Source organism: Alosa alosa, chromosome 24 (genome assembly GCF_017589495.1).
Source record: "Alosa alosa isolate M-15738 ecotype Scorff River chromosome 24, AALO_Geno_1.1, whole genome shotgun sequence".
In the NCBI taxonomy this organism is placed as follows: Eukaryota; Metazoa; Chordata; class Actinopteri; order Clupeiformes; family Clupeidae; genus Alosa; species Alosa alosa.
In genome coordinates, this window is record NC_063212.1 from 13,989,400 (window position 1) to 14,007,212 (window position 17,813).

Sequence of the window (17,813 nt, forward strand, 5' to 3'; positions counted from 1 at the left end):
AAAAAAAAGACTTGAAATGCAGAAAAGACTGGAAATGGAGGAGTCCAAACTCGTACTCAGATCATGCCGTACTTGTCCTTGTGCAATTTTTGTTTATTTGACCCTCGTGTTAATCTCCTATTCCTGTCCTGTCATCTCATCCGCTTGTCCTTTTCGTTGCCTGCACTTACATTAGCAAACAGTAGGGGGCACACTCAACCTCCCTCAATAGGCAAACTATCTTTGGGCTGGTGGAGATGTGACCTACTGAATGAAAAGATGCATTGAATGTTAATGATGGGTTTGATCTGAGAGCAGTTGGACTGTTTTGAGAAGGGAAATAAGTAGCGTTGAGGGAAGTAGAGTCATAGCTGGAGAAAGATCGAGATGGAGCGAGAGAGAGGGAGAGAAAGAGAAGGATGGAGGGAAAACAGAGAGAAGGTTGGAAAACAAGCAGTTCAGCCAGACTGCTTGGGGTAGAGAGAGCCTGGGGAGCTGAGCTCATCCCGCAGGTGTGGCTGCAGATGCCTTGGCTGGAGACGGTGCTGATCGAACTGGCCTGCGGCACTGGACACTGGAACGGATGCGGGCCGCATCTTACTCAAAGCCACTCTCAGGGAAGGGTGTGCTCATCTGTGTGGGAAAGGGACTTGGCTGGGTTATGACCAGAGCTGCTAGCTGATGGGTATTGTTGGGGAGTGATGTCCCAAAATGTCCCAGCAAAGTCAAAACAATACAATCCTTATTATATGGAGGAAATGTTTGTGGTAAGAGTACGGAGAAAGGAGGAGGAGAAGGAATAGGATGCAAAGGGATGCAAAGGGAGATGGGATGACACTGTGGAGGAAGTGTGGATAGAGAGAAAGATGGAGGAAATGTGGATAGAGAGAAAGATGGAGGAAGTGTGGATAGAGAGAAAGATGGAGGAAGTGTGGATAGAGAGAAAGATGGAGTGACGGCGAGCCAGAAAAGATAATGCGGTCACAGTTCAATGTGTATTAAAAAAAAAAAAAAAGTCACCTAAATGTATCTCTGTCTCTCACACATGCATACAGTAGGTTTCGGACAGCCACAGGCTGGGTGTGAACGGTGATGTGTGTGTGTGTGTGTTTTGCTGTCTTCAAAGCTCTTATTGTGAGCTATGGTATTGTTTTTTTTAGAATGTGAAACTCCCCTCCGCCAAATGTTTTGTGTGTGTGTGTGTGTGTCTCTTAACCAGTTTCTCTCACATCCACATGAACACACACACATACACACTCAGTCTGGTTAGAATGTAGCCTGCAAATTCTATTGAAGGAGTAGGAGTGTCTTGGGTATGCTTAGTTTACTGTATTCCCTACTCTGATGGTCAAGTTCTTAAGTGTGAAGGGGCCAACCTCATGTATATTTTAATAAAAATGTTCAGTAATATGTAATGACAATAAAAAAAAAACAATGTTCCACTTTTCAAAACTGAATTCAGTGTGTCCGTGTGTTCATTTGTTGACATAAAAAAAAAGAAAAGTGAGACTAAAGCATATTATATGTGTGTCAAACTAGTCGTGTGTGAGTGTGTTTGAGCGTGACTACTAAGACTGTGTGTGTGTGTGTGTGTGTGAGAGAGAGACAGAAGAAAGAACTTCACTCAGGACAAGGACAAGACGAGATGGAGAGCAAAAGAGAGATGACAAAAGCAAGCGACTTCCTGTTCGACTCTTCCGACTCTTGTTTTACCAGCGCAGCATTCACCAGAGGAAGCGAAGCAGCGAACACACACACACACACACACACACACACACAGAGTTCTCCACAGGAGACGTCACCTTATACACACCTATTTACAGACATACACACACACACTTTGGGAAGGTAGAATGGCTGCCAACAGACCCTCTTCTGAAAGCTTGGATTCTGGAATCTCAAGTAAGTGTGTCTTCCTTGCTATAAGTACAGCCTTATGTTTTTCACTCTAAAACAGAACTAGACTAGACGTGCAGGTCTCAGATTAGCCTCTTACATATTTGCTAAAGAATCAGTGTCACTCACAGATGACTGTAAGACTAGAAAAGGATGTGCTGGAATGAGTTCATAATTTACACTAATCCCCCAATTGGCTTCTCAGAATCAAAGTGACTCAGATTAAATGAAATGTTTGGAAAACTGCACAATTGCCTGCATCATAATAGGCCTTTGTTATCTTATCTTTCTGATAACATTATGTTTGTTACCATGTCTGATCCTGCGGACATGGTGATGCACATCAAGTGACTTAAATAGCTTGACAGTTATTCAGTCTTGAGCATCTTTTTTATGAATACAGCTGCATATTTTAATATAGCAGAACTGCATAAAATCATAGCTGCCAAAAGTTGAGAGCAGTGAGTTTGAGTTGACCTTTGGGCATGCCTCTGCTATCACACCTTCCTCTCATTTTGACACTGCTGTGTTGCAGGATGAGGTTACGCTTAGTGACCAAGCTTACCTAATAGCAAGCATGATCACCCTTAAAAGGCACCATAAAAAAACATATCAGTGAGTTACTGAACATAACTATCAGACGTACATACAAAACATATAACGCATAGATATCATTAAGTTACTAAACATATCATGAATTTACAAAACAGCACATGTCGACTACATACAGTCAACATGGAGTGTCAGAAGCCTGAGAAAATGCATACAGGGTCGGACTGTGAGTCCTGTTATGACGCTTTCTGTCTCTCTCTCAGCTATTAGGTTAGTCTGTGGGCTTCCACTAACCTCATCTGTAGCTTTAAAATGATGTGGGAGGCTAAAAGGGCTATGTGCGCAAAAAGTGTGTTTATAATTACACTGGTCAAATGCAACTTTAAACTCAGTGCAGATAGGAGAGCTATCCCTGTTGTCCAGATTGTCTGTCAGAATGTGGACTTGAAAGGGCGTTAGGACAGGGACCTGACATAGTCAGTGTAATAGACTAGGACTAGACTAGGCCTAGAAAGTTAGAAATAGGCTAAAATGGGAAATGACAGCTGAATCTTTTGCCAAAAATCCCCTACAATTCTCACATATGACCTTAATGTTTGCAAAAAAAATCCCTACAATTTTCAAATACCTTAATGTTTCCAACCAGCTATGCAATAACTTGTTTTGTGTTGTCTGTTGTAGCATATGACATCTATTTAAATACCCACTATTAACTTTATTCTCTATTCCTTGGTTACTTCTCTCTCTCTCTCTCTCTCTCTCTATCTCTCTCTGCAGCAGCCTTCTCCTCCATGTCAGTGGGGTCGGGTTCTGTTGGCGGTTCTGTTAGCGGTTCTGGTCTGGCACTGGTGAGGTTCCAGCTGGGTCTGCTACAGGAGGTGGTCCAAGCGTCGTCAAGGAGACTCAGCTTCCGCTCAGCCAAAAGGCTCGCTACTGAGATCATCGAGAGAAAGGTCAGCGGTCACACACATTGGCACAGACACACACACACACACACACATCCACTTATTTACACACACAAGAAGTCAACAGGGTTCGTGTTGAGCTTATTGTTTGCATTCTCTCATATTCTTTTCACTCTCTCTATCCATGGCATTCTTCATCACAAACCTTATCTACATTTCATTCACTTGCTCTTCATCAACTTTCTGTTCATCATCTTCCTCACCAACTTGTTTTGAATAGTTTCACAAATAAATTCAGTCATGCTGCTCTCCCTCTCCTGCCCCCCCTTGTGTAAATCTGTCCAGTTGCCATGATATTGTCACAATACTGTCACATTTAAACCATCCTTCTGAATATAGTCTTTGTAGAATTTCCATCTAGGTTATAATGGCAACAGATGGCTAAGAGATTAAAGGCTCTCGTCCCTGAAGTCTGTTGACTCGGCTTTTTGAATGTCTGTAAAGAAAGCATAATACAAAATCAAAAAGGGACCATTTTGTGACCTGAGGATGATCAATATGGCCGCAACACGTGGGCCCATTTCAAAACAATTTCCCTTGCTGTATTATTGGCCTTTTCCTCCATATTTTTGCTTCTAAACAGAGTGCCTTTGCTTCTTTCATTTTGGAGTCTCAGGACACCCACTCTCTTGTTCCACTGTACTTGTTCCACAACTACTTGGCAAACAACTGTCACAGAAGTTAAAACAAGTTCACACTTGTATTAGGTGAAGGAGTGAAGACGCTGATATGATGTTCTTGAAATTCAAGTGCTACAGGATGATGCTAGCAATGCTAATGCTTTAGGGTTAACACTGGGACCTCATCGCTAACTAAATGGGTGCTGGCCATTGCTATACACAACAGGGGTGTAAATATCGCCATTGGAATGTGGTAAACACCAGTCCAATTTAGACATGTCAAGTAAAGTCAAGTTACTTTTATTTATATAGCGATTTTGTATGCAGAGTGCAACCCAAAGTGCTCTATTGTGTGATCTGATGATTCAGATGTGAATGTTTTATACTTGACTAATGTTTTATTTGATCAGACCTGTAGTATGTAGCCTTGGAAGACCGTGTGTGAAATAAAAGTAAGTAGTAGGTAAATACAGTGAGGAGAGCATAAAGGGCTTTTCACATTCTCATGCTCAGGAGAATGAAGAGTGTCATGTCTATCCTGTACACCTGTCCAGTAACAGCTGCACTGGCCACAAAACCAGAACCTTGTTATAGGTTAAGCCACTTTAAACCATTTTACTGAGAAACCTCTACGGCTGTATAGTCAGTTAATGCTGCATGCCAGCAGTTTATGTTAAATGAGGAGGTTTATTGCTTACAGCGTTATAATATTATTCTGTCATCACAAATATTTTCATTACAGTGGAGTTAATTTCTTTGAATCTTAAATCAAAAACTGTGAGGCATTTGAATTATGTTGCGGTTTTCAAGTCTGTCGCCTCTCGTGTATCTGTCCGTAAGCCCTTCAGCTGAAGATTTGTGTGCATCTGGCCTTTGAAGATGAGATGAAGAGAATACCTGGGGTTAGCCTGTCAGATAGCCTGTCACTATGGCAACTCTGTGTTTACCCAAGACAGGTTCAGGCTCTGCAATCTGTGAAGTTTCAGAATTTCAGATATACAGTGCAACCGGAAAGTTTTTCACATTTTGTTATGTTTCAGACTCATCTTTAATTCTCATAAATCTATACACAGTACTCCAATGCTCCACAAAAAGCAGGTGTTTGGAGTGTTTTGTAAATTTATTTTTTTTTTAAATAAAAGGCTGAAATATACCATTTACATAAGTATTCAGACCCTTTAATATGACGTTTGCAATTGAACTCTGGGGCATCCTACTTCTATCAATGGTCCTTGAGATGCTACTACAACTTGATTGGCGTAAATTAATTATTTGGACATTATTAGGAGAGGCACACATCTGTCTATGTAAGGTCTCACAGTTGAGGGTCTATATCAGACTGAAAACCATGCCACAAGGTCGAGACAATTGTCCATAGACCTACAAGACAGGATTGTGTCAAGACACAGATCTGGGGAAGTGTACAAGACCATTTCTGCAGCATTGAAAGTGCACAATAGCACGGTAGGCTCCATCATTATCAAATGGAAAAGTTTGGGACAACCAAGTCTTCCTAGATCGGGTCGCTCAGGCAAACTGAGTAATCCGGGACAGATGGCCTTGGTCAGACAGGTAACCAAGGACCCAATGGTCACCAGGAATGACACCAGAGTTCCTTTGAGAGGATGAGAGTACAGAAGGTGTACAGAAGGACAATCTTTCCTCTGATCAAAAAATCACAGGGATCACAGGGACACTGCAATAGGAGAGGCTATTGTTAATCTGTGGTCCTGACTCACCGTGGTCATAAAATATCCCATGGGTAGAGTGTTCTCAGTGTCCTGGCCAAACTCCCAACCTGGCTCATTCAATCTGCCCCCTAATCATCCCTCCAGTGTAATTGTTGGTTTACACATTCTCTCTCTCCACCTCAAGCTGATGTGTGGTGAGCATTCTGGCGCATAATGGCTGCCGTGCATCATATTGGTGGGTGCTACACATTGGTTGTGGTTAGGGGCCCTCCCCCTTTAACTGTACAGTATTTTGGGTGCTCTGGAAAGCTCTGTATTAATGCAATGTATTGTTGAATTGAATTGCCTCTGAAGTACATTTGGCACTGATCTACCAAGGAACCAGACCGGACCAGTTAATATTATCTACTGTCACATGGCTGTTTCAATTGTGAAAATAACACACTGGGCTGATGATGATGCCTTTGTAGTTACGGTGACCACCGCCATGACACTAAAAATGAGGACACTTGTGCCCAAAAGTTAGGACAAAGGTCCAAAAGAGAGGACACAAATGGAATCGGAGTAACATATAGGGTAAGAACATTAGAAAATAAACCATTTCTATAGAAGGCACCTATTTATTATAGCACAATTTATTATAGTAACATTTGTTGTTGCTTTTTTCACATTAGTCAGCTATTTCCAACATTCCCATACTTATTATAATAACATAGTAACATTAGTTTTTTTTTTTGTGTGTGTTTTTTTCCCCACATTAGTCAACAAACCCACCTTTGTAACCCAATCACTTTTTAGGCCAAGTATACTTCCGTGTACAAGGAATTTGAACACACAGAGCACACAGTGAACACACAGTGAGGTGAAGCACACACTAACCCGAACCCTTGACAGCAGTTTGGGGAGCTGAATAATAATAATAATAATAATAATAAAGCTTTATTTGTATAGCACCTTTCATACACAGAATGCAGCTCAAAGTGCTTTACATTTGAAGCATGTAACACAATAATAGTCAGTCAGTGATGGGGTTAAGACTGCCTTAACCCTCTTACCCCCACAAGAATATGGCAACTGTTCCCATATTCCAGAGAAACCCGAGCAGAACCTGACTTAATAGGGGAGCCCATCTGCTTCTGGCTGGCAAGCCCAGTAGCAGATGTAGAATAATCTGAAAATGTAGTCTACAGGATAAGATGAGTTAACTAAAAGCCCTGCCAGATCTTTTAAAATATTTTGAACTCCCTACTTGGTACAGAGGCAGGGTGTTCCATAGTTTGGAAATGGAAAACCAGCAACCCACTTTGTTTGTGGAGTTTGGGTAATGAAAAAGATTAGAATCTAAGTTTCCTTTGTGGTTGATACCAGTAGGCCCATTCAGAGCTTTGTAAGTAATTAACATAACCTTAAAATCAATTCTATAGTAGTGCAGTTCATGTGTGTTCCTTTCTTAGTCTTAGTTAGGCCTCCTGCCTGATGTTTTTGGGAAGACCAGTGAAAAGTGCATTGCAGAGTCTAACCTGTAGTGAGAGAACTGCATCTTGTTGAGTTAAAAGGGCCAGAGGTGAGGGGTTAAGCCTTAGAAGGGCACTTCAGCCCGGGATGTGGGCTTGGGAGAGCAGTTGTTTTCATCCCAGCAACCCTTCAGTTACAAGCCCTAATTAACCATGAGCATGCCCCAATGTATGCATATGTAATTATGTAGGCCTCCTGCCTGGCCTTTAAGACAGTATCTGATTCTTCATCCTAACGCACGTCTGGCCCAGATCTGATTCTAATGCAGTCTGAGATGTACAAGAGCAACACCAGAAAGATGTACAAGAGCAACACTAGGGCCATTTCAGAGTATGATGCCAACTGGGTTGAAACTGCGAGCCTGCGACAGTGTGTGCGTGTGTGTGCTTGTGTGTGTGTGTTTGAATGGGTGTGTGTGAGAGAGAGAGAGAGAGAGAGAGAGAGAGAGAGAGAGAGAGAGAGAGGCACACAAGGGTGTCTGCTTCTGCTGCAGTTAGGGGGAGAGTCTGCATCAGGCAGGGGGGCCTGTGTGGTTTCAGCTTCTGCTGCTAACTTTCCAACCACAGACACATACACACACACACACAAAACACACACACACACACACACACACACACACACACACACACACACACACACACAGATAGAGAGCAGAGAGAGAGATACAGAAAGAGAGAGAAAGACAGAAAGTGAGTCTACACTCTGGCCGTACCATTTTGCTTTGCTTCAGGTTCCACCTTTGCTCTTGAGCGGAAGTTTCTACACCGCATACATTCTTGTGTGGCTCAGGACATGACATAAAATACAGACGAAGACGGATGAACACACGCGGACACACCCCCTGTTTTTATACACACACACACACACACACACACACACACACACACACACGACCCACACACAGAGAAAGCCCACATACACACTCAGTCTGACGACGTGACACCTGTCTCTCACACTTTTTCATCCCAAACAACATTGTCCCTCCTTGAGCACACTTAGTTCCCCATTCATAATTTTTTTGAGGTTTAGTAAGAATGGTGAAGTGTCTATCCACCCTGTGAACTTGTGCAACGACTGCTGCATAGACCACAATACAGTACAACAGCACAGCACAGTACAAGTTTCAGATGTTGTGGGTATGACAGAAACAGGAATGGGTAACACGCGTAACACAGAAGTGCGTAACTGAAGCGAGTAAAAAAAAGCTTACGCGCGATTTAGATAGATAGACAGATAGATAGATAGATAGATAGATAGATACTTTATTGATCCCCTGGGGAAATTCAAGGAATTTACGCGCAAATATTACTTATTCCCCCTATATTACTTTGCAAAGTGCTCTGGCATTAGAAAGAAAATCATGCAGTCACAGATCATAGATAGATAGATAGATCGATCGATAGATACTTTATTGATCCCCAAGGGGAAATTCAAGATCATGGCTGAGGAGGAAACATTTGTTACATTTCCTCTGCAGCATTCCAAAATCTTACACATCACACACAACAGTGAACAGCTGGTACAGTTGTGCAGTGAGTGAACTTCCCTCCCAACACGAGGTGGGTGGCAACAGCTGTGATAGCTAGCTTCCTTACTAGCACACCCACCTTCCAGTCCAAGATGCAGAAAGTTCTCGGTGTCAAGCCCTGGGCTGGACTGCAGAGTCAAATGCACTGACCTTGGTATTAGAGAATCTGTCTCTGTTGTCTGTAAAAACAGAAAGATGGAAAACATTTTACAAGATGAACAATACTTTACCCTGAAATCCATTGACAATGATAAGATTAATGTAGATTATCTGTGCCTATTTGACATTTACTTTTTATGGGTCAAATTGGTACTTGAGACCATCTGTTTGCCATAGTATGGGTAGACGTGGTCAGGGTCGTGGTTGTTAAAGCACTGTGCACCTTGGTGGCGATCTTATATTCAATTGTTTTCAATACAACCCCGCACACCAGCGTCAAACTCTGCCATGTAGATTTAAGGCTCTATTTTGGCGATCAGAAATGGATGGTCAGAGGCGCAAAGTTTATAGACATAAAGGCATGGCCAGTCCACATTCAATTATGTGATCAAACTATTATGTGATCAAACGCCGGGTACTGGGCGGAATCTGCTTGCACGTGAGACCATATGGAAACAGGGATTCCACTAAACCTTGCTTTACTAAAACCTCTTGGTGACTAGCAGAGTATAGCCTACATGCATCTGCACTCATCTATATGAACTCCTAGGCAAAGTTAAACTAACTTCACTGTGTTCTCACAGTCAACGACAAAAAAGGTTCTAGTTACAGTAATTACTTTCACTGACTGAGAAGGGGTTACCATAGAAAACATGGCCTGAAAAAAGCAACACTTAGCCCAATAATGATTGAGTGACTGAATAAAAATCCTAAGGACATTTATCCTGAGGAGTTGCTACTTACATCTTGTGACAGTGCTTCTTTAGCTGCGCTTTATATGCACCTTTCGCTATAGACCAGATTTATCTTGGTCAGTGGCGTAATGATTTTTAGAGGGTGTAAGATAGCGATTTTTAGATCATGCGCCAAACCACACGGCCCGCATCAAATTCAAGGCTCCCACCTACTTGAATGCCCTCATACAGACATACGCTACCTCCAGACCGCTAAACTCCTCGGATCTAATCCACATCTAGCTCTACCACCGCACGCTCAGGCCAATCCAAGCTTTTCTCATCTGTTGTTCCTCGTTGGTGGAACACACTGCCAGTTCCTACAAGGGCAGGGACATCCCTCTCCATTTTCAAAATCTCCTCTCATAGCACCACTTACATCAAGTCTTGCTGATCCTAGCACTTACCACCTGTCTTGAACTGACACTCAACTGTTTAAAAACAGCACTCACTGATGCACTTATTCTTACTGTACTCTACCGTTTTTAAATTGTTCTAAAATTGTTGAGAGAATTGCTTTAAAACTTAAATTATTTACCATGTTGTTAGTTGCTTTGGTTAACAATGTGTCAGCCAAATGTAATGTAATGTAATTGCCACACCCCTGGGTGCAAGGTTTAATAAAATAGGAGCGCAAGGCAAAAAATCAACACTTTATCGAATGTAAGATAAAAATAAGCTTTGCGTCACACTTTGCACCAGGTGCATGATAGGGGCCTCTGATTCAGTTGTACGTTGTTGGCATGGCACCGCTCAATAAAATCCATTGTTTATCCAGTATGTCACTCTGACACTGGCACATCAGTGGCAAAATTTGAACTGGCAAACATTGGATAAACAATGGATTTTATTGAACGGTACCGACAAAATACAACTGAATCGTAATCTATACGGCAGCGTTGGTGGCAGAGTTAGACTCTGGAATACAGAGTTATATCGAAAATAACGGAATCTAATGTATCGGAACTCCCCCTATTACCGTCGGTCCCGTATTTCCACCGTCTTGCGTGTATGTGTCACTTAATATCCATTTCTATACAAACCAAGACGGCGGATTCCTAAAGAAACGCAAGCACCCACACCATAGGTGTATCTAAATTAGCTATGTACCAAAAATTACATTTTACCATGACTCGAAGAGCTGTAAACGGTGTTGTAAGGCTGTGTGTACAAATCCGCTTGGAGCTCCTGTGGAATTTTAATTTCATGACGAGAATTCTCGGTCTAACCGTTCATGTGCCATTGAAATGGCGTAAATAGGCGACCCACCAGGCCAGCACTAACCTCCGAGCGTGGTAAACAATATCGGATATTTCAGGCAGTAAAAGCCCCGGTGAGAACCAAACCAGATTTGGTTCAAATCTACACACCTATGGCTTAAATATTAAAATACATCATTGTTTTAGAATTTTCGAACGAAAGTGGTGGTAATTGGAGGCGTTACGATAGTCGGAACCCACAAACGGAGTGCACGGCATTCATGTCGAAATGGCAGAAAAACATTTCACTTCATAAAATGCATTGATCTGCATTGCTAACATGTACTAGCAAGCACTTTTTGTCCAACTGGCTTTAGCCATTGTCATCTCATATGACGAGTCCATCTGGCTCTGTAGGACCAACGTCTCTGGCATGACTAGCTAGTAACTGTTATTTTGACAAACCTGTAATACAGAACGTATGTACTAGTGCATTTTCTGCTCTACAGTCCATCTGTCATGTGTAGATCCATAGTTAAATCACAAATCATCCGCTTTCATCGCATCTGCTCCTTCCCCACAGACCTTCACCATGCCATACAACAACTCTTTCAAGCCCTCCGTAAGAGGCACTACTCTAAACGTTTCCTCCACTACATTAAACACTTGACTCTGGGCGGCCTTGCTCCCACTCACTCATACACCCCAAACACTTGCCCATCACCCACTCCCACACCAGGCCTTCCTCTTAACCCTAACCTGGACCCCAACCCTGACCCCAACCCAGACCCAGATCCTAATCCCAACCCTTTTCCTAACCTTAACCCTGACTCTAACCCCAACCCCTTTCCTAACCCTAACCCCAACCCTTTTCCTAACCCTAACCCCAACCCTCTTCCTAACCCCAACCCTGACCCACCCCATCTCCTGCCCCTTATTAGCACCTATTCACATGGAATACAACACCTACACCACACACTGAAACATTATACTGAATTCCAAACAACACACCCCACCTTTCAACACCACACACTCATCTCTGCATTTAGATGCAATAAAAACCTTAAAGACCTCCTCATACGCACCACCTTCACCCGTCACTTACAACCCCCACCCCCTAAAGAAAACCTACATTTCACCCCTCACTTATTCATCACCAATATCCACAGTCACTGTTCTGCACCCATTAACCCATTAAATTTAGACACTCCCAATTTAGTTTATGTTATCACCTGTACTCACTGTCACATGTTATACATCGGGGAAACTGGACATACACTATGCACATGCCTCAAACAACATCTGCACAACATACACAAAAATACACTCAACACTTACCTCGTCACACAATTCCAGACAGACATCACACACTTGAGGGTCTGTGGCCTTGAAGGGAACCCAGGCTGGACCATTTTACAGAGGAAAAGAGCAGAGAGATTGTGGATTTTAAAACTTCAAACACTACACCCAAAAGGTTTTAATGAAAAATTAAACTAAAGTTTTAAACCACTCTGTGTCTTTTTTTATAGCTCCTCTCTTTTATCTCTTCTTTTTTTATTTGACTTTTAGATGGGAATAGTGGGGCGAGAACAACTGGCCAGTGCATAATGGTCAAAACAACTACTTACCAAAAATACATTTTAATTCTAATTTTCTAACCCTAACCCTAAACCTAACCCTAACTTGTCATGACAAAAAACAAATTTAATAACAGAAGTGTTATGTCATAAACGTTTATGACTTGTTTATGACACATTCATGACAGTGTCATGCCACTCTTATGTAGATACCGTCAAGTAAAGTGTACCCATAACATGTTATACACTATGCACTTCACATAAAGTTATAGTACCCTTTCAGAAAATCATACTAACAATGTAGACTATTACAAATGGCAAAGTTTACATTGTTAGGATACACTAAATAACCACTATAATTACCACATTTTGGCATATTTTATGAAAGTACTCTGATATGCCACTAAAATACACTAATTTTATGGTGCACTTTTTTGAAGTGTAATAAGATCATATTAATGATGAAGTAAGTATAAGTAAGTATATAAGTATACTCATTTGATCCCGTGAGGGAAATTTGGTCTCTGTATTTATCCAATCCGTGAATTAGTGAAACACACTGCACAGTGAACACACAGTGAGGTGAAGCACACACTAATCCAGGCGCAGTGAGCTGCCTGCAACAACAGCGGCGCTCACGGAGCAGTGAGGGGTTAGGTGCCTTGCTCAAGGGCACTTGGTGCACACTCCCAGAAAATCTACTAACAATATATTAGACATGTGTATTTCCTATAAGTACAACTGTAAATATTTGTGCTTTAGCATGTTTTATGAAAGTACTCTGATATGCCACTAAAATACTCTTATAGGATAGTGCACTTTATTAATGTGTACTTAGGTTACACTTCTAATAAAGTGAGATCATAGTAAACTTTCAGGAAGTATATAAACAACGTCTTTACAATTTAAAATACAGTAACAACAAAGTACACTTTTTAAAAGTATGTTAAAAAAAAACACTTTGATTATTGCATAATTGGTATATTTAATTTTAGTACACTGAAGTTGAACTTAAAATCTTCTATTTTGAAGTATACTTTTTACAAGTTTTTTGAGCTTTTTGAGCTGGGGAAAGATGCAGAGATGTTGTTGTTCCCCAACTATGGTGATTGAAAAGTACTGTGTCCACAACATCCAGTCTTTCTGCCATGATTCCTATTACAGTAGCTTACTAAAAATGGATCACCTTCAGTATGAAATCTTCTAGAACTTTGTGGTTTGGGCTATGTGGCTAACACACAGCTCAGTGTATTTCAGTTTTGAAAAAAGAAAAGAAAAAAAAATAGGTAATCTCTTGAGTTGCACCTACTTCAGGTTAGACTATTGTTAACAACAGTGATAGACATGATGTGAAAACAAATTGTTGCCTTCTAATCTTTCACGCAATTTTGCTGCAAGTGAGCTGCACTGACTGAAAGAGCAAAGTGTCCTGTTGAAGGCATAGGCCTCTAAGTGGACACTCAGTTTGTCCTCAGTCTAAGAAAAGGACTTCTTAAGGCAAAGAATGCTTCTTATAAACACCTTATTTCACCTCAGCGTGGCACTGTTGGATCATATTTGTTTTTTAGAAAACCCCTTCAGATTATGAAAAGCTGTGCCGTTCCTTTGATTGATTTGGATGGGTCATTTTTTCTCACCTTGCATAATTTCCTGCTATTTCTGTGCATGATATGCATGTGCGTCAGCAAGGTCTTAAGCAGCAGGCTCTCAGAGTCCACCCCCTCCCACCCTCTCTTCCCGCTTGAGTTTTGAATCATCGTCATCTTGGCCGTTTGAGAAGGAAATGAGTGTGACATTTACTGGCTCGATTTCTGCCACAGAGAGAGTGCTCACCCACCTGCTGCTCGTGTTGGGCTTGCTGTTGACGCCCCTCACACATTTTATTTCCACAATGTTGTGTGCGTGTACGTGTATGTGTGTGTGTGTGTTCGTGTGTGTGCGCGTGTACGTGTATGTGTGTGTGTGTGTGTGTGTGTGTGCACACATAGTGTCTTAGTGTGTGTATGAGAGAGGGAAAAAGAGTAAAACATAGATAGAGATCATTTGTCACAGACACGTTTTGCAGTAATGCTTACCAATTTTGTACTCTGTCCTTTTTCTTTTGAATGGTGAGCTCTGTACCATTAGATAACATAAAATAATCACACAATCACCCTGCTCTGATTGGACCAGAAGAACCGGGAGCTGTGGATTTTTGCAAAACAAATAACAGGCTCTAGGTGAAGGTAGAAGTGCGGGTTTTTTTCTAAAACCGGCTGATTTATGTTGTTCTGTCGGAGCATAGTGTCGATTTCAGTGAATATGATCAAAAAAGTCTTGCCAACTGCAGCTTTAAGGAGATCTGGTATCTTGCGATTTTTCCTATAGGAAAATAACTTGGGAATTTTGAATAATCACACCTGGATGAAGAAGTCTGAAATGCAGACTACACACTTTTGTCATATGCCTTCAAGTGGGTTCTGTGATCTTCGGTACACTAGACGGCAAACTTTGATTTGTGCTACTCAGAGCTAACTTGCAGTGCAACTTGGAATAACTCTGATTTGCATCCGGATACGGCAAAGATGGCAGCTCTGGTTTCTGAGGTCTGTTTTTGAGTGTGATCAAAGATAAAACATGGCGGAGCAAGATATTTCATCAGGAGCTACTTCGGGATCGCACGGGGGTGGGGTCAAAATCCCCCTTTATGTAGTGCAGAGGCAGCAACTGTTCCATTGAAGTCTATGGCTATAGCTCAGAATTTCACCACATGCTAAGATCTTGGTTCTATAGAGTTAGGAATGTGAATTTTGGGCACGTTTTCATGATCTTCAAACCCTTCTGACCATTTCAGGTACATTTTTAACATTATTGAGCATTCCAGTCTGGAGAAAATCAACCTTATATCAGGTGTGCACCTGTTACTTATTCTGCTGCTGTTGGCCAGTTGCTATCTTAAGTTTAAATGGGATTAATGTACCAACAACAAGCAAGAGATATGCGCATACATCTCAGCATTCAATAATGCCAGACAGCCTCTTTATGCAGACAGGACTCAATCCCCATTTCACGCCCATAGACATGAACTATGAACTATCTTGCTTCGCCTATGCATAATCTTTGGTGTGATTGATGGTTGTACAGTCATGTGATCCTTATGTGTGCTGTGATTGGATGGTAGGCTCCAGAGGTGAGTGTGATTGGTCTGAGGGAGAAGCTGCTGCTGTTTCGCCATGAGCCTGGCTATGAGAATATCCTGCGCAAACTCAGTGAACAGGACACACTCCAAGATGGGGACATGGTAGAGGTGGTCCTCGCAGGTGAATGTGTTTGTGTGTTTGTGTGTCTGTTTGTGTGTGTGTGTTAAAGGGGTTTACATTAACACCAAGATCATGGATTTGATTTCCAGGGAGAACATACTGCATACAGTATATGGGTCATTCTGTGTCAAATCAGACAAAATCCAGGAAAATGGTTGCTGCACCGTCTCAGATTTTGCTCAAAGTTTATCTACCTATTTAGGTCCCAAAACTAAGACCTTTAAAATATTTTTGATGAATTCTAATGTTTTGATACATTTTTTCTTTCTTGATTTTGTGTCATTTTTACACTCTCAGAAATGCCTTATCTTGGAGGCCATGTTTGGACATTTTTTGGTAATGTTCTAAAACATGGTATGGTGGTTAACAATAGGAACAGGAAAATCAACATGGAAATAGTTCAGTATAGTCATTTTGTGTATTAAATGCCAGTGATGTACCATGTTTCATTCATACATAAATATACTTACTTAGTTACATTGTATACCAATGCGTTTTCATTCTTGTCCCTGAGGCAAAACAATGATTTTGACTTTATTTATCTATGGTACAACATTGGCACTTTGTACGCTAAATGCCTAGACTCTGAGCTACTTTCACATTGATTTTCAACTGCCTACAGTATACTATCTACCCCACATACCATTTTCATCCTATGAAAAACACAACTTCCCTTTGTTTTATCCTTAAAATCGTCAATGATATGTGGAGAGCTCAAATATTGGGACAACATTAATCAAATATAGTATGTAAAGAAAAAAAATAATGATTGATACCAAATTCTTACAAAAACAAATGTCACTCTTTTTGCATTTGTTTTCCTAATCTAGGGCCTTGTAGAAAATCAATAAGCGCTTTCAGACATACGTGTAAGACCGGAGGTTCTGCTGATGTTAAACGGTGGGGCCGTATATCTGAACGACATAACCGGTCATATGGAAGTCCGAATTTACCCGGTGTTTATACTACTCCTCCCCTAGTATTTCCTCCGGACATTATGTAAATGTGCTGTGTCTGAACGAGGAGTAGAACATGCGGTTAAAATTCACACCTAGTGAGAGGGCGGTTGGTGGACGTTTCTTTTCGTCGGCCCATGTGGTTAGATCTGGACTTAAATGCCAGTGTTATGATGGAGTGGCATGCTGTCCAGAAAATCTCCGACCTGGAAAGATGCAGACATCACTGAGCTACTGTCCATGAGGGCATACAACATTTTGATAGAACACCTGAAGGGAACGTTAGAGACACGTTAGCCTACAACTGCATGGCAAGGACAAACGAATTCAGAAGACTGAATCATCATAAGCAGAAGGCGCTGAAAAGGCAGTAGCCTACAGCGACGTCGTTGACGACAATAACAGGAGTAGGCCTATTTAATAAATTGTTAGCCAACACGGTTTTCTGTTCATTGATAGCCTTCATGACTACAAACTTTTAATGGTTTAGTCATACTGAGAACATGTTTGTCTTCCACCCTTCAAAGTTAGGGCTGCTTATGAATAATACTTTTCATGATATTAATCCCCAAACATTGCTTCCCAGATAATGGTGTAATTTCAAGGGCTGAAAATAACATGAAGACATAGTACAGAAATATTTTACAGGCCTTGGTTTTGGTACCCTTTCTGGATATAAACAAGGTTTATACAAAAATCTGAGACGGTGCTTCAACAACCTTATTTGATTTCACACAGAATGACCCATAAGCTACCAATATCTGTACATCACTTTATATAAAGCATTACATCATTGTTGAAAATGCAAATAATGTAAATATGTAATAATGTAAACAAGATTTGTCTTCCCAACCCAGAATCAGCATCTGCAACAGTAATTAAGTTCCGCCCCCATTCACTGGTGGTCCAATCATATCGCACCCCTACCTTCTGCCATCACTGTGGGGAGATGCTGTGGGGCTTGGTCAGGCAAGGGTTAAAATGTGAAGGTAAGAGATTACTCTTGAGTGGACCCACAGCAAGATCAATAGATATTCAGCTTATGACAGCAGTTAAATGGGAACAGAACTCATGTATTTACTTATTCATTGTTGTAGTATTTTTGTCACCTAAGGTCTCCTCTACATTGTAGCTTGAATGTTG

The 17,813-nt window shown here is 41.3% G+C and overlaps 1 protein-coding gene across 2 annotated transcripts in view; it reads left to right on the plus strand.

Moving 5' to 3' along the window:
* The first annotated feature begins 1,731 nt into the window (after positions 1–1,731).
* The window catches only part of LOC125289421 (serine/threonine-protein kinase D1-like), a 29,516-nt gene continuing 13,434 nt past the window's right edge, over positions 1,732–17,813 (plus strand). Inside the window, exons 1-4 of one of the 2 annotated variants that reach the window (XM_048236241.1) lie at positions 1,732–1,881; positions 3,205–3,380; positions 15,576–15,714; positions 17,528–17,659. In XM_048236241.1, coding sequence (XP_048092198.1) covers positions 1,833–1,881; positions 3,205–3,380; positions 15,576–15,714; positions 17,528–17,659 — 496 coding nt within the window. In that variant the 5' untranslated portion in view covers positions 1,732–1,832. The remainder of the gene's footprint in view (positions 1,882–3,204; positions 3,381–15,575; positions 15,715–17,527; positions 17,660–17,813) is intronic. The other variant, XM_048236242.1, reaches the window with a different exon arrangement.